At 40.4% G+C, this 18,642-nt stretch overlaps 1 protein-coding gene across 11 annotated transcripts in view; it reads right to left on the reverse strand.

Moving 5' to 3' along the window:
- The window catches only part of LOC105281789 (AF4/FMR2 family member 4), a 334,516-nt gene that overhangs the window by 18,682 nt on the left and 297,192 nt on the right, over positions 1–18,642 (reverse strand). For 8 of the 11 annotated variants that reach the window (XM_026968017.1, XM_026968014.1, XM_026968009.1 and 5 more), the window contains 3 exons: positions 11,400–11,576; positions 9,907–9,987; positions 7,743–7,928 (listed from right to left, as the gene is read on the reverse strand). In XM_026968017.1, the coding sequence (XP_026823818.1) occupies positions 7,743–7,928; positions 9,907–9,987; positions 11,400–11,576 (444 nt within the window). The remainder of the gene's footprint in view (positions 1–7,742; positions 7,929–9,906; positions 9,988–11,399; positions 11,577–18,642) is intronic. The other 3 variants (XM_026968018.1, XM_026968015.1, XM_026968013.1) reach the window with 1 other exon arrangement.

The raw sequence follows: 18,642 nt of genomic DNA on the forward strand, positions 1-18,642 counted from the left end.
GTGGTGTGCATGTACGCGTACGTGTGTGTGAATATCGCATTGCGAAACGTTGCGAGACAGATAATGTAGACGACACCGCGTGACTGAAAAAATGAGAGACAGATGTGGCAAACGGTTCTTTTAATTTCCTAATTAACGGTCGATACGAGCGATGTGCACGCACGCACTGTAGGAGTCGATTCGAAGTAGCACTCATAAATTTTCGCCCGAGAAAAATTACATCGCGACAAATGCGGCATTTTATAAGATCCTCGCTGAAACAAGAACCCTCTCGAAATTGAATGAAATTTTCGGATTGGATTTACGCGCGCGTTAAGAAATCATTTTTGTTTAACTTATATACAGCCGTACAAGATTATGCCCCTTTTTATAGTGTGTGTATAAAATATCGCGGGTTTTAATTAACTATTTCATTGTTTATTGTATACACATACAGTGGGCTTCAATATTGATATACGGTGAAGTTTCCATTGCTCGCTGAGCGCAATTTGGAAAATTGGAGGTCATCGTTCTAAAATAAAATCTCGTAATATTGTTTCTGACAACTATACAAGTCGTATAGTATCAATAATTATCAAAGTAATCAGCAATTTTATCAATTTTGCTTGACAATTACTGACTAGACATTATCTTAAAATATCTTCGAAACAAAGTTTCGCGCACAAATCATTAGATTCATTACTGTAAAAATTATGTTCTCTGTATGTACACATGTGCATAAGTATCTACAATTATGCACGTCAATCCATGTACGCGAATGTATGCGAATTACTATTTTACAGAATCGGCGCGTCGTAAATTCTACTTTCACTTGGAAAATCCATAATTCCAATGGAGATTTTCTATGAGGATTTTTCTAAAACGCGTGGGAAAAGCAACGTGAAAAGCAGCATTGACGAAACGAGCAGCGACGAGTCAGCGATCCGTCGCGTGCATCGTTCCTCGCGAGAGATTTGATATAAAGTATCGCTTTGTTAGCAACCATAAAAGACGTGAAAAGAAACCTACTGAATCGCAGAAAGCGCACATATAAACGCTACAGTAGCTGCAGAAAAAAAGAAGATCGCGAAAAGAACAAGAACTTAAAATCGTGGAGTATTGTGCACGTGTTTTATTCGATTGTCAAGTATATTGTGTGTGTGTGTGTATGCTCAATGTATATTTGGATATTTGCATATGTATGTGCGTAGTGTCTCTGTAGTATATAAAATGTAGATATATATGCGGATATAAAAAATGCGGCAATAAATATCAAAAATTCGCATGCGATTGCATAATGTAAAGCACCTCCTCCTAGCTGTAAAAGTAAACACATAAGTCGCTGCTCATGTATACGACAATTAAGTAGAATTAGTAAATAAGTGATGTGTTTGCAGTTGCGACAGAACAAAAAATCATAAAGTACTCTGGCGCTGAAAAATGAGATACACATGTATATATATATGTATATATATGTGAATATACCAAATATACTTGTGAAACCGTATACATAAATATGTATGTATATGTATATATATCAATAGTCGCAAAAAATTATATGTATTGCCGATATACACAACGTGAGATACGGAAAGCTGTAAAGAGCGCATTAGCTTTGTGCAATTACGCCGAGTTGACCGTACACGCCAATTGCCATCGTCGAACATGCAAATGCGGGCAAAATACCGTTGACGAAAGCCTCCTCGCGTATACGTATATACGCTAGAGAAAACCTCTAAATGAAATATCAAATCCGTTTGTTTGTTACTTTTGATTCTTTTTAATCTTTGATTCTTTCATATAAAATCTCGCACGAGAAAAACCGCGTTCGCGCGTCAACGAAGCATCGGCGTGACAGTTTCCTGGCTAGCCAACCGAAAGTAGATGTATGCGTGTATTTGCTACGAAGACGGTAAACCAAATCGTTGAGACGCAAGAGAGAAAACAAAATTCGCAGAGAAAACAGAAAATAAAAAAAAAAGAAAAATCGCATTGATTGGCAGTTAGAAAAAGGAAGTAAAACAGAGGGACCACTAGTTAAGTGCCGGCCTGTGAAAAAGAAACGATATGTACAGAAACACAATATCAGCTGCTCTTTTTTCGTTTGTCAGAGTATAAGTATGCCAGTGAGCGTAAGTATAGCGCAAGAGTTCGAGTTAACATCGAATAAAAAAAAACAATTTAAATTAATGAACATCACTACTCTTCATTCACTAAAGTCATTCGCTACTACGTGTCGTGTATGTCGTATTGCTCTCTACGATTTTCCCTGATTGGTCAAGCTTTTGGCAGCGTAAAGACAGGCGAGTGTAATCAACTTTAAGAAACACAAATATCTTATCCGAGGAAAATTAATGGCAACAATGCGAAATATGGACACAACGACAATATTCAAAAGAAGAAATTATAAATTGTTAAAGGTAATTGCGTTTCTTGGTATTGCGATATTCATCAAGAATAAGACTTCGGCCAATCAAGGTTGAAAATATTAATGTACTAAACAGAGCGAAAATCCAAACGTGTTTATATATCGATATTAATAATATTATATATATATATATATATATATATGTATGTATGTATATATATATAAACAGGCAGCAAGCAATTAATTCAAAGAGCATTAATAACATATCGTCCGGGGGAGATGTGGATCTTTGTGATCCATTTTTTTCTCGCAGGTGCAGGGTGTCAGGGAAATGAGGGGGCATTGAGATGTCCAGACGGGATGAGTTTCGGAGAGAAATAGGCGAACTTCAATATCGTCGTCGATATATAGACAGGAGTTAGCAACGAACATAACGGAATATTCTCGCGAGAGAGACGTTTATGCGCAGGTTACTTGACTGATAGCCGATTACTAACACAATCCCGATCGAATATCCTGTTCTCGAATACGCAAACTATTTTTGATTGCAAGCGGAGTGCACTACAAAAAAAGTCTGTATTTTCAAACATAAGAAGAAAGAAAGATGTGATATACAGTTCTGAGCATACTTCGCGCAAGTTCGTTCAACCAAAAGAGCAAAGGCAACGAAAAAAAGACAAACTAGATAAAGAAAAAATGCAAGAAGACTAAGATAAGAGACATATAAAGCACACAAACTTTTTGGTCGTTAAGTGAATTTGTAAGAATCAATAAACAGTCTGTGCATCGTTTTCAGTTTCAATTATATTTCTTTTATTTAAATTCATCATCAATAAATTTCACGTGACCCGAACTCAGTGCAAGTCATCGTAGTACATCACAAATAGGTATTGTTATGATTACTAATTATCATCGTTATTGTGTGTATGTTACCAAATATTATAATAAGTATTACCGTAAGACCAATCATAGTTAGTTAATAAATCGATCGTATATTTCCGACTCTTCTATCTGCAATTATTTAATTAAACGACATTACATTGCGTATATCCTTACTCTTTTCGTAAACGTTTCTTTTACTTAATCATAAATACGTGAAGTCGATCATGTATTATCTCGGATTAAGGATAAAGGGTGCTATCGTTCTCACTATGGTGATGGGGAATGAAAGACGGGGAGGGAGGAAAGGGACAGATCGGTGCACGGATTTAAGATGTATATATAATGAGGATTATAAAATTGATTAAAATAATCTCGATATTCGTATTGCTAATTTGCACCGAAATTTCTTTCGCCCAGGCTGGAAATTTGATTGCGAGCGCAAAAATCGAGTTTCCGCCAGATTCGAGAACGGTCGGTCGAACACATATCGATCGCCCCGATAAAGCGATATATCTCAAGAAATAAAGAGATCGTACGGTGTAAATCCGTAAACTTGATGTACGGAGAATCGTGATCGGATCTGTTGCAGCTGAATTGAAATACGTGTAGCGAGTTGCGTTTCCCTTTTTCTCTCTATCGGTTTATGTGATACAAAATACAATTAATTAATTTATTTATTAACCTACCTACTATGTACACATATCACTACGTGCGTATGCATGGATGGACCGGCGCGTGTAAGCGTCATGTATCTGTATATGATTCTGCATACGTACATAAATTTCGATTACCTTAGACGCTACGCGAGAGCGTCCACACTGTAAAAATCATTGCAAATATTATTTGCTGCAAGTTGCCTTGTAAAAAATATCTCGCTCGTTGGTGCTCGCGCGTATAACTGAAGTGGTCGAGAATAGCCGTGGTGATAAGAATTATTATCCGAATAATAATCACATACATAGACACGACGTACAGGCACGTAAATAATAAACTTAATCGAATTGAATTGATACATGGCTGTACGTTTATCGTTATCTTTGGTTTTTCTTCCAAGAGTACGTTTGACAAATAAAAACGATTATGAATTATTCAAATTTCTATGCGCCATGATTGCCATTCTTCGTTACCTTCGACTACGCGGGTGTTAACACTAGAACGGCAAAACTTGTTATGTCATTAGATGAATCATTTTCCAAGATGTTCTAAAATTATTTATCTGTTATACTTTTTGTAACTAACAAAATATTTCTTTATTTTCAGTACTTCACGATAAATTGCAATTGTTTAATAATACTTGTAGTTTTTGTTGTTTTTTACAAGTTTAACATTTAGGTAAATTAGGATGCAATTCCTTTCTAGTGTCAACCCTCTCATTTCCAAGTTAATATTGAAAATCCTAAATATCCAGACACATTTAAATGTTTCCTTAATGACATGTAACGCTCAATAATTTAATGATATAGATTATTTAAGTACTTTTTTTGGAATTACTTTGTAAGTTTTTAATGTATTACTATTCGGTTATATTCGATCATCATAAGAGTCGAATTCTCGAAGGGAATCGAGATGTAACTACCTTCTTTTCAAGAAGCTTACCTTATCAGAATGTAAAATATAAATTTACATCGTTTTTTTTTTTAATTAAAATATTTTCGATACGCCCTCATACGTGTACGACTATGCTGGGAATTGGCGGATTAAGTCCGCCTTTTACAAGTAGTCCATTATTTTTGTAGTATGATTCAGCCGAGGCGCATCCCGCAAATGGACCAGCGTGAGTTTTCGCATCGATATCGCGCCACTATCTAGATTTTCCTCATTCTCCCGTCTCGCAAAACCGCCTCGCGCAGAAGCTACCCCGTGAAAATTGCCACGTGGAACTTGTTAATTTCACGAATGCCGCCGGGTAAAAGGGGAACAGAAACGATGGTGGCTCCGGGGAAATCTGCGAACTCGCGCATTAGAAAACTCCGGATGCATGCAGACGCGAAAGTTTCGCGAGGCGATCTTGTTATTGTTTCTGAAACGTTTCTTGCGCTCTCCAACTGGAGCCCGCGTGCCGAAGGCCGAAGCAATATTACACGATGGTATCCCGGATCTTTGCCGGAACGCTTCGCGAAGATCGTCTTGTAATTCCGGAAAGCTTCGTCCACTTTTCCCGAAGCGCTTATAGAAGTACGATATAATGTTACGCTACACGCTCTTCTTCTCTTTCTCTGTTTCCCTATCTCTCTCTAGCCTATGATTATTTCTAAATATCTTTGTAACACGTGTATCTATGTATAATAATTAATTCATGTAACGGGCGTGTTTGGTAGAAGTGACTGAATTTAGACGCGGCTATCAAATGCAAGCTCATATGAAATGATAGCGTCGCAAAATAAGATCGTGCCTCGCAATGGTGTGACTCGAGGCGGAAGATAAGGCGAATACGACACGTCTTCGTTTGCATCGCTCGATGACGACGTTTTGATGACCCAAAGAAATCCAACAATAACGTTCCGCGCGACAAAAACCGGATTCGATGGCTATCCGAGTCTGATAAATCTCCCAGCTTTCATATGAACATCGAAAATGCCCTCACATGTCAAAGTTCACGTAGTATTGAATCAATCTGGCATTTTTGCGCGAAATTGACATCATGAAATATGTGAAATAAATTATAAAATGGAAAAATTGCAAACAGTTAAAAATCTGACAGATTATGTCATGAAATTTAATCAATCTGATAATCAGACAAACATCGACAATTAACAGACATTAATAATTTCTATGTTTTATTGAAAATGTAATTTCAAAATGTAACATGTCAAGTGATATGTATCTCTCCTTTTTTTAGTAAATGTATTAATACAAAAGTCGTCTTAAAGAAAAATATATTTACATTACAGAGATCCACGATCTAAACTAGAAAAAAAAGAAATCCTTTTACACGCACGAAATAATCAATTTTACAATCAATTTAACTTGCCGCACATGCGCAAAAATTCCGTCTACTTCTGTCAACCAGCCACATATCCTGCTTTTTAAAAGTTAATCGTAATTAATCATCACGTGTTTTATCGTTGCCATTTATGGTTACCTGACTCTTACGAATTTACAATCTCCTCTCTTGCTTTTAGACCTTTATGTCGCTCGCGATCTCTAGGAATCTATCTTTATGTGCAGTATCTCTTAAATTAGAGTTGCTTTGTCACCACACCACACCTCACTGCATGCCGATACATCACCGCTCGTTGACGGGTATATATCGTAATTATATCGCTTCGCGTGTATCTCGTCGTCTCTTTTCAAAAACTATAAAATATATCCTTTGAGATCTTTGTCTGTCTCGCAATGTGATCTCTCGTTCTTCCATGTTTGTCGCTTTTAGCGGCAGTAGTTTGCTTTCGTCTTGATCGAATTTGCTGAACGAGCTTCAAATCCGCCTCTAGCTGCATTCGCAAAATTGTTCGTCAAAATATCAAGTGATTAATCGCCGCTGCGACTGATCTTGAATTCGTTCGAAGTCGCTAATCGTTCGCTAATCGCCGGCTACAGGTGCGCTAATTTAGATGCTACCGTCTCTAAAAAAAACGCTAAGCTACATACCTCTTCTCTCTTCCGCTACCACGATCGAACGCGTGACATTAGCGTAATTGAGTGAGCGTATAGAAATATATAGCGCTTTGTAACCTTAACTAGTAGATGCTCTGAAAGTTTCTCTCGTTGTAATTGTCGCGCCCATCACGTGTTCTCCGAACGTTTGTCCGATTTCCAGCCCGGGATCTATCGATACCATCGGTATCGATCGGTGTGTACCGCACGACGACCGTAAGCCGCTCATCTCTCGCGCGCGTAATCAGATCACCTTACGGATCCGCGCGGCGTAAATTACTGTAATTAACGACTCGGCGCGTCTAACCCGACTGCGAAATCAGGATATTCCCGGTGCCCGCTGCAATTTCATCCGTTGTCATCGTTACGCTCTAATCACCGACACCGGGGCGTTCCGTTACACCCCGACTGATTAATCCACCCGACGCATGGGGAGTTGCACTCACATGGGGAAAAAATTGGGAATAAAGAAAACCCGCGGTAAACGGAAACGAGAAGACGGAAAGAAGTAACACGTCGCCGCGACGTTGATACATCTCTTGGCGTCGAACAATCGAACGTTCGTCGACGCTCGGCGTCGCGAGCCAAATGTCCGTGTATGTCGTGCCTCCCTCTAGTAATACGCGTGAACGTAAATGAGATTGTGAATGGGATGATGGTGAGCGTGCGGATTGTGCAGGGGAGTGCACAGGGACGTCGTAGTGATGGTGGTGGGGGACGGCGGATGATTGACAGATTGCATCGTGGATACGGGCGACACCTGATTGGGGGGACCGGCCGGCACTTGGTACACGGTATTTGGCGCGGCCATCGGGCACCTTGAGGCCCCGGCTGCGCCGTGTTGGGCCCCATGCTGTTGTTGTTGTTGTTGTTGCTGTTGTTGTTGTTGTTGAATGTAGTTTGGTGGTAGACATACCTCGAGGCGGTCGGTACGTGGCATCTTCTGCGGCATCGCCACTGTCTGCGGCACCACGCCGAGCGGACTGCCGACGCCCGTTGGGTCCGCCGGGCCCATTATCGCCGGCATTATCGGACTGGGCGCGAAGTACGGACTGTATGTATTGCCCACCTGCGGCATACCGGTCAGGTACGGATTCGTCGCCTGCGAAAACACACCCGGAAGATATCCAGGTAATACGTATTAGAACACACCTGTCCCCGCCTGCGCTCCACGTGCGTTTTCGATTGTGCACGTCGCGACGCGCGCGATCTCCGTTAAAATGCGTATTTTACAACCTGTGTCGCGAACAGGGTTTTTGGTCATTTTGCACATATACCGACAGAAAATCTCTCGTCTTACGAAGCGAATCAATTTTTCAACTTCTTCGCGTAAAGCTAACTTGCTGAACAATCTGCTTCTCAAGAAGCATCTTTTATCTTTTTGTTTGTATGCCATCAATTACCAAATACCCTGTATATGTGTAAATCTACCGTCTCTATTCGTGTAAATTCCGCTTTAAGGTGTATCAAGGCTTCACGAGCAACGCTCTCTGACGTTTGACGTTTATCAATTTTAAAACGCGCGATATACATAGCTCGGTTTGCAAAATTTTCGCCGTGCTCATTTCAATTTTGAATAAATAAGCAACGCTATCTTAATATCTGATAATATAAATAACAACGTATAAAGAAGGAGGTTGCAAATTAATATATCTACATAACAATTTTGAACTAGTTAATTGGCTCATTCATCCTGGTAAATTTAAGCGCAAATAACAAATTTTTAAGATTTAAATAAAATTAGATTAATAACAGATGCAATGGTACAAAACTACATTTAATATAGCAATGTGCAAAATCAGAATTAAAACTAAAACTAAAAAGATCTACGTTTTTCAAAACAGATTTAATTAGATTTTTTTTAATATTAAGTGCAACACGATTTAAAATTAAAATTTATTAAGAAATAAAATGTGTAAATTTAATTCTACAGAATTGTCATCTATTTACTTTATGTAAAGTTTTACGCAGCTGTTGCAAAATGTTGTACAAAACATATTGTCTTAGCGGATAACAACTTTTGAAGAAGACTTAAGCACCATAATGACAGAAAGGGTTAATCTAGGTAAACTTAAGAAATGAGCTTTAGTTCGTTCAGAGGCAAGAATCTACAAAGGAAGAGCACCTTGTTTGCGGATCTCGCAAAGCCTTAATCATCCTTTTTTCTCTTTTTTCGGGCCCTCCCCTTCGCTTTTAACGACAAGCGTATGTTCCCATACGAAGCGGTTGGTTTTGCAGTGAGCGCGGGCTCCCAGAAGCGAAGGCAGGTAATTTCAAGCACAACGAAACGAGCCGAACGCTCGTTTCTTCTTCTCAAAAGCCCTGGGAGCTTTCGTCATTGTAATGAAGCTTTCGGACACGCGGCTAGGTAATTGTCGGGAAATAGTCGGGAAATAGCTCAGTAATATTCACGGTTGGATATTAGCGTCATCAATCTTTCGAAATGTCGAAAGTAGGAATCTCATTACGGATATTTAATTATTATTGCATAATGCCAGCAATTTCCAATCCCGAGATTACCGTGCCCTGCATCCATTCTCGTCGTGTCTTTGACTCTCAAGTTTTATTCTATTCAAATCAAACACAATTTTCATATTAAAATATCTGCTCTATCACACGTTCTGTTAAATCTGGATAAAATAAAAAAGCGTTTCGGAGAAAAACAACGTCGTTTTCAGAGCCAAAGAACGCGCGAAGTTTACTTGGCCGCATGCTTCTTTCTTCTATAGAAAAACTTTGATAAAACCACATCTTTTTTCATCAATAAAACTAATAAAACACTTTATAAAGCATGCAAATAAAAAGTTACTCGACTTACTGTGCGGCAAACTCTTAAAATAAGTTTAAGCTCTCGTATAAATGCTTACTAATTACAAGCGTATCGCTTCAGTGACTACAGTGGACGTAAATTTACGGATAGAAATTTTACGAGATACGAGTCTCATGTTTCAGAAATTACAGACAAGTATGGCTCGCTGTTACAAGTTCGCAAATGATGAGTACTTTTACGTCCACGATTAGCCAGTGTGGCATTGACTCAACTAAAAAATTAGTGGAAGCCAACCAAAACCAGGAGTTACCATAAAGGCGTGGGTAGCGAGAAGTTGCTGCTGGATTTGCTGTTGAAGGTGATGGTGTGGTGCCGGAGGTGCTGGTGCCTCCTGTTCACCAATGACGTAATTGGAGAACACACCAACAATCAACCACAACCACGTGAGCCACAGCGGCAAACATAAGGGACAGACAGGCAGTCATACAAGTAGTATAGGGTTCGATGTCACGATAGCAACGACTATGAATGTATGTCATGAGTAAAAAGAGACCCGGGAGGGAGACGTTGATGACGAGACTCGATTTTTAGCCGCTAATTCCGTCGTCAAAAAGCGCCGACTTAGCGACGCGTGCACACACCTCCGCGAAGCCGTCGCTTTGCTTTAATTTTGAAACGCGGGCGAATTCTTAAAAACCACGGAGAAGTTCTGTCGGTCGTCCAAGATTTATTTGGGTCGATCGAAACTGCCCACGAACATCGTGCCAGCGACGCAGCACGCGATGTCGCGTGAATTCTGACAAGCCGACGAAACTTCGCCGCGCCCAAACGCTATTTTATCATTCGAAAGTTCGGCGTGTCGCAGCACTGTGCTTCATCCGTAATTAACACGCCCTCCCTCCCGTCGAGTGATGAAAATGAATAATACAGAGACTGCTTTTGCAATGAAAATCTAATATGTCCAATACACCAAGAAACTCTTAACGTGCCTTTCATGGACTCTTTAGTCATCCGATCTTGCAGATTAATTATAATTAGACGAAAAAAGGCTCATAAATGTATAAAAACAAAAATAAAATTCGTTTATATATTATCTCGAATATTATTAATCTGCAATTCGAAACTAGTGAAGCGTATTCGTGATCTAAAATAAACAAAAAGCAGAAATAAACATGTGAAATTATCGAAATTCAAAAGAGAGAGAGAGAGAGCGCGCGATATAAAATAAAGAGACTACGAATGACCAATACGTTAAGATAATATCACAGAGATTCGATTTTGTAAATTGACTGTCCATCGAGATATGCGGATAAGTCAGGTTCATTAGGAAATAGGGATGACACTGACCAAAAATACATGCGGCGTGCTGAACTTTAATTTTTAACAATTTTATCTCTCGGTGCAATGTCCGCAAATAGGAACGCAGGTAAATATGGACGGCAAGGTGTTACGCTTGCGAGGCGTACTTCTCGAATTCTATTGGGCAAGCTTGTCAAGTATTTTCATTTAAAGTAACGCGCGTGATCATATATGCAAATGCAGCTTCTCCGGAATGGCGTCTGGCTTCAACTTTCCTGATACGATACTAAATAATCCGATACTACTGCCAGAAGAAAATATAGACACCGCGCCGTCGATAATCTACGCAGCATTGCCTAACAAAAAAGGTAATCTAGTAGTGTAACCCTCGACTAAATACAGAAAAAATCAAGATCTCTCGATTGTGGTAAAATAAAGAATGTGAATGTGTGGGAAGCAGAAGACGTGGTGCAACGATTTTGTTAATTCTTTTTTCGGACATACCACTGCTGGTACCTGGCCAGGCACGAGAGGCTGACCCGGCGTAAGGCCCTGCTGAATCTGCTGCATCAGCGCGTTTTTCAGCGCTAGGTGGTTGCGCCCATTTATCAGGAGTTGGTCCTTTAGATGCTGTGGGGGATGGAAATATTTGCAAGGTGGCTTCTCTCGATTACACCGGCCCTGAAACAAATATGTGAAATATGTTTAAATCTGCTATTTTGTGTCAAATTATGCGTACAATCGCGATAATATTTGCAATAATATTTGTATCTCGTGCGTGAAAAAGATGTAAATTTGAATTTTAATAATTAGCTAGAAATCACATCGTAGTTATGAAGCTCTATATTAAACTGTATAATGTATCCAATTAAAATGGATTTATTTAATTAATGATATCACTGCGACATCCGCGGTATTGTATCGAAATCAATTTTCAACGATCAATTATTAAAACGACAAAGTATCGCTTCCGTAATCGAGTAACGGGCGATAATATCAAATTTCCGAGTAAATTTGCATTTCAAACATTCCGATTTGTCGGCGTTATTTAAAATCCAAGCATTATTCTAAATACGAAACTAATGGTAAGAGCTACATATCGACTATAAACGCGTCAACAATCATATCAGAGGGATCGCAAAGTATTATACAATGCCAGCTATATCGCGCATTGTTGCGGCCATAATGATCGGCGAGATATCTGATATTCGCGCCACTCGCGGTGCGCATATGTAATAATGCACATACTAATTTCCCGATGACAATGCGCTCGTAATAATCTTGCACCTGCACGTGTACGCAGAGAGCACAATGTTGCCTCGGCAAAGTTACGCGCAACGCAAGCATCGCTCCACAATTTAGCCGTAAACGAAACGCACTCGCGTACATACAAGTAGTTCATGGTATAGCTAATATCTGAGCCACCCACCAGCATCCAACCCGTCATATCGAGTTTTCGTTTACTCCGCCTTTGCCTCGCCCGGTTTCTCTCCTTCTCGTAATTTGGGTGTCGGGACGAAGCGTAACGCGGTTTACGGGGTAAGTTGCGGGCGCAAGGCCGGAATACGGAAGTGGAAGCGCGAGGGGCGGCAGGGTGGAAGGAGCGCTAGGCGTCGAGGGTGCCGAGCGAGTCGGAAAGGGATCCGGACAGGCGGAGAAGCGGAAGATGGTTCTGTGCGGAGGAAGGAAGGATACTGTGTAATCGACGGGGTGAGGTCGCACGCCCGGTGTCGCTGTGGTACTAATTAGACCTTAACAATATTAGTTCAGGTAAGATGTCTATACAGAGCTGGAGGGTAGCCACCCGTGCTTTCTTACGGAAATCCAGTGGCTTTCAGTAATAGCGGCTTGCGAGTGTAAACTCCGTCGAAGACAGGGGGGTTGCGGCGGCTGCGCGGCCGCTAAGGGATAACAGTGGATCGTGTTAGCGGTGGAACGAGCGCTCAAATATCGTCTAATTAAGCACATTCGAGAGTTTCGAGGAATAATGTGTAGGTGCCCGCCATGAGAAAGTTTCGGCCCATTGAGAGGAAACACTCCGCCCGCTTCATCGTCTTCGTTGTCGTCATCGTCGTCGTCCTCCGCATCGTCGCGCTCCACGGAAGCCGACCTCTCGTTGACACGGGATGGTTTAAGCTCGACTAATTGCGCGAGACAAGATTCTCGTTCGAGCGCTTGCTCGTGGTACGGACTGTGCGGTATGTACGACGCGTGTCGTGGATTCGCGTCTGTCTGCACCGGAGAAACGTTTGTTTCCTCTGCACGGGCCACTGCATCGAGGTCGTCTATTGTACTCTTCTTTTCAATGTAATGAAAGACTAGCCAAAGCCCTTTAAAAACCGGTCAAATGATCCGTAAAGTTTCTCATTTCTCGTATAAACTTTTACATCCAACGTACATTTAAGATGTACGATATAATCGAAAGAATTCAATGAAAAGAATAAAAAGAAAATATCGAGAGCATAAAATAAATCCGGAATAAGACAACATTTTAGAACATAAATAATTTAAAAAGAGTTGAGAAAATTGCAAAGTTTTAGCGTTATTATTCTATTTTCACACATGTAAATATAAATACTGTTAATCTAAATCAAATGACAGGCATTTTTTCGAAATTGATAAGTGTAATAAGAGTATCACAATGATGCAAATAAATCATTTTAGGACATTTAGCTTTCCATACATTATAAATAGTATTAACTGATGCACAAAATATTAAAGATAAAGGATCTACTGATAAGAAATGATAGTTTCCAGGAACCATGCGAAATACTTCTCTGTAATATTAATGAAACTTTAATGGTATTTACAGGATCTTCAAAGTTGGTAGTCTCGTAAATCTCGCACATAATGATGTAATATCTCACAGATATTTTAACGACCGAATTGTTTCATACCTAGATAAACTTTAACGTCAACGGAAATCTATATCGTGCTAGACACCCCTTGAAAACTGTCAGAATTAGCGAACCTACAATCATCTCATTTCTCATGAGGCTATAATAATGAAGTTTGATGCTCGAGTTTTAAAACTGCTATAAAAGTAACGCGATATCTTAAAACTAGTAATACTTCAGACGTTATTCACGACATTAATATTTACGTGCTATTTGAAAATTTAACAACGTACAGCAGATGTCGAGAAAGTCAGTTTTCTGACTACTATGAAATGCAAGCGTAAATCGCCTGACACGAGATAATAAGTAATATCTGATTTCATGTTTATCCGCTTATAGGAATCGTTTAACATAAAGCAGCACATAAGGCAGGTTTTAGTATTTTTACATTGTCGATCCGAAGAAGGTATTAACCTTATTACGTCGTAAGGCGATGTGATAAAGAACGTCTGAGCCGCGTAGTAACAAGATCCTACTCGTTTCAAGACTAATCTTGTACAATCTAGATAAATACGGCTTAACTCTGTCATTCTAATGTTATATGACATTATTTCTTAACTTAAGATTTGTAATATTGTTTTGAAAGAACAAGTGTAAATATCTCAACTGAAGAAGATAATCTCTTTAATATTATTTTACACAGATGAAATAATTGGTCAGTATCGATAGATTATATCTAAATTAAATTGTTATATATTACCCGGATATACATATTTTTTAATTGAATTGAAACAGTCATCGCCACAATAATTGCCGTAACATATTTTGCAATATGCAAAAATATGTATACACAATATACTCACAGGATACGAGAAAAACTCAAATTAAATTTTTAAAAAATTGAGAGAAAATCAAAACATGAGATAAAAAGAATTTATGTTTATGAGAAATTATATTATTCAGATTTCTACATCAAAACACTGAGTAATTAATAACCGCAGGAACTTATCCGACAAAAACAAGAATATCAAGCGTTTAATTATATTACTTACAGTTAATAATTGTTTACATTATTTTATCAACGAATTACACGCAGTATTCAGTTGACATTTTACGAATGTCATAAAAAATTATTACGTATTTTTATATTATTGTCGAAAATTCTACAATTACGTATGTCGGCTGTTACATTCACGTTCAGTAATGTCCATTTAAAATTAAAATGTTTACATACGGTACCGTTACGCATTCGTAATGTGCAATTAAATTAAACTAGATGCACAATATTTTCGTGATACAACGAGAAAAATATGAAGAAATCGAAAAGATTAAAAAGGTAGTAAATAATGTTCGGCTGTGTGTTCCTTGATAAGTCAGTAGCGCGAAATGAATAGGTGCACCAAGACCAAAAAATACTTCCAATCGACTCGTACTACGAAGGCACAACGAAGGAACTCCTGTGCCTTCATTGTTTCAGCCTTTCGGTAATACAAAAGAAACGCCGTAGGTGGAGACGGTCGGAGGCTCAAGAGACCGACTCAATTACAGTCGCTGAGCGACGCGATAATTGGGATCAAGATTGATTGTCTTCCTTCCTTTCGCGCTGACCTCCAACGGATACAAGCTACCCCGGACTTGCATTTTTCTTTCTTTTTTTTCCCGAGTCTCACATAAATAAACGCCAGAGACGCCAGCGCGGAAGACGAAACGCGTTTCTTCCGGACGGGATGCGACTGCAACCGAACGTTTTTATGTCGTAATCAATTTTCTGGCATGCGGCAAACCCGCAAATCTTAATTGTAGCGCTGTATCCGTAAATTGGAATAAATTCATCTGCGTCAGGGATTTTGTTGCGGCAAATATGAAAGAACTATTTGGAGCTCTGGATTCGAAAATATATTAAAATATAGCCCACAGATTTTAATCGATTTGCGCAATTGTACTACTCGCAATTTTACAGGTTTGTAACTTTTCTTCATACAAAGAAATGAGCTTATCTCTAACAATGGATACGTCGATAACGTTGTAGTTATCTAGAAACGTGCAAAACCATATACTTGCTCACAGTTAACGCCGACCATTCGACCCGAGCGACATAAAAAGTTTTATTGGTATCAATGCCTGGCTGAAAATTACGAGGATCGCGAATAAGGAGCAAGGAGTACGACAATAAACCGCGCGATAATAATTCGTTGTCGCGCGGGAACATCGGGATCGTTTTACCTGTCCGTGTGCGGAAAAAAGAAAGCCTACGCGCGGAGAAACATCCGCGAAAATGACTCTGCAGCGAGACGCAGGAGGGTGAAGGAGCAGAGAGGGTGGCGCAAGGCGGGCTTGCGGGACGGGAGGTGCTCACTTCATGGCGGTGGGAGGTCGATGTCGAGCAACCTTTTTCACCTCGATAAAGCCCTGTCGTCGAAGGTGGCCGACGAACACGATCCTTCAGACCCGGGCTAACCCCGTTTTATAACCCCTCACCCATTTCCCGTCGTCTCCCGCTCTCCGCTACTCCTTGTCGCAACCCTGACGCGCGCATGGGAGCACGCCGAGAGGGAAAGAACACGCTCTCGCTGTTGAAACGAGCACCGCAGACACAATGATAGAGAGAAACTATGCGAACCGTGAGAGAGAAGGAAGTTTGGTAGATGAGGAGGTGAGAGTAGAGGGACGAGGGGGACGAGGGTGTCAACGGTGGATGGCACAAACCCGTCGAGCCGTTGCAAGGGGCGGCGGGACGGGCGAGCGAGATTACTAGGATTTGCGCGTAGATTTGCATATCGATTTTCCTGGCGGAACAGTGTCGTATGGCGGCAAGCACGGCGGCACACGATTTCCCTTAATTTCGCTGTGGGAGGTATCCACGACATTAGCCCGGTGGCTACAGTTTAAGCGCGGCTGTTTCATGGCACGGTGATGCCGTTTCGGATCGCGCGGCTCGAAATTACCGGTGGTAACTTCTGCAAGAATCGGGGGAAAGAAACGCGCATGGGGTGGAACGCCACTCGTCTATCTGGTGTTAAGAAGGATTTTTTCAGGAAAGGAGACAACATCTCTGCCCACGTCAGATATGTTACAGCTTTGATTTTTCTAATACCACAATCTCTTCTCAAAGTAAGAGAAAGATATATATTTTTATATAACATATGTATCTTTTTATGTCTAATTATATAAACTTAAAAGTTCGATAATATTTCGAATATTAGCATCTACATAATAAAAAGGCAAATATATTAATTTATACGTACACTAAAATTTGTTCACAACTGTTGAGAACAAATCTGATAAATTATATCTGTAAATTTAAAAGCTATGTGTGCCAAATTATATCTGTAGATAATAAAGTTACGAAGGGAGCAAAATAGAAAAATAAAGGAGAACACTGGCGAGAGAAGTGTCTTCGTTAATTGGCTTTGGAGAGTAATCGCGTATAACACCGCGCGTAAACTAGTTCTGTGCAAGACATCTTAACTGTTCGCTTATTCCGCAATACCCTTTCGCAAGAGCTAGTAATCGGATCAGCGACGAAGGGGCACCGAGACGAAGAAGATATCGGGACAGGACTACGGAACGTAACTGGCGGATATTGGCGCGATGATAGGCCAGATTGAGAAGAACTTTGTTATCTGGATTACTTAGGGGAGTGGAAAAACATGGCGTTGTTCCCTGATCGAATTTACAGTATCTATATGTATACATGCAGAGGACCCTGATGACCATCCTTCGAGGATAACGACAAATATTTCTTTCATTCTTGTACTACATAATTGGATAATGACGACTGTCATGGTTAGATCAATTTAACTTTCTAAATTATATATTTGCAGTAATAAATACGATAATAGACATACGTTAAAATGTAATGCTACTTTAAAGAAAATAATGAGACATAACCATTAAAACCATATGCACATAACGCATTGCGTTAGATATTAAAATAAAACTTTGCACATATCTTTGTGTAATTGCTTCGTGATCTCACACATGGCTTATGTTACCGGACAACATTTCGTTGTTCCTAATTCCCATAAGAATCCGAGGCAGGCGACCGACGCATCTCAGAATTTGTCAAAGGATGAACCGCTGGTGAAAGCCGATTGTGGACGCCGCAAAAAAGCTCATGCGCCTGGAAAAACGAGTTTCAACGGGATTTCGCATTGCGGAAAATGGGCAGCAGCTGATAGATACGCCGTTGTTGTGAAAAAGACGAAAGGCAGCGAATCAAGCAAGAGAGCCGATAACGCGATCGACGAAGACGACCAAGCCGAAGTAGACTTGCATACGTGCTCTCTTCACCAAGGTTTATCACGCTCCGATTCGGGGTTTTGCGGTTGCGACTACCACCGGCAGATTTTTCTCGTATTCGCTTGTACCCGCTCGAATCGTCCTCTCGCTCGTTCAGTGGGCCGTCCTTGTCAAGTAGGATTCAACCTCCAGCATTCCTCATCCCGCTCTCACGGACGATGTGTTTTAGCTAAGATGAGCCGGCCAGTTAATTCGAAAAGTGGCGGTTCTCTTTCTCTACCACCGCGCGCGAGTTCAGGCTCTCTTTTCTCACCCCCATGGCCGCCGCAGCCGTCTTGGAGAACCATCCGGATGTTGGGAGAAAGCCGGACCAAATGACATTAGGGGTCTCGTTTCATTACGGCGACGGACGTGAAAGCACAGCTGAGTCAGTGGCTATACTCTCGGTGTGTAAAAGGAAGTCCGTTCTCCTCCCTTTGTTTTTTACTCCATCCCTTCACCCGTCTCCTGCGCTCCTCTTCCTCTTCTCTTCCTGCTTCCGCTAGTGCTCTTCTTTCTTAGAGAGCTTTACGACGCTACGGAACAATTTTCTTTTTGTTTCGAACATTTTCATTATATCCCGCTTCGTTGAGACCTCGTCGCTTCTCTCAAACGAGAGACAAACGGAG

The sequence above is a fragment of the Ooceraea biroi genome, chromosome 2 (assembly GCF_003672135.1).
Source record: "Ooceraea biroi isolate clonal line C1 chromosome 2, Obir_v5.4, whole genome shotgun sequence".
Classification (NCBI taxonomy): Eukaryota; Metazoa; Arthropoda; class Insecta; order Hymenoptera; family Formicidae; genus Ooceraea; species Ooceraea biroi.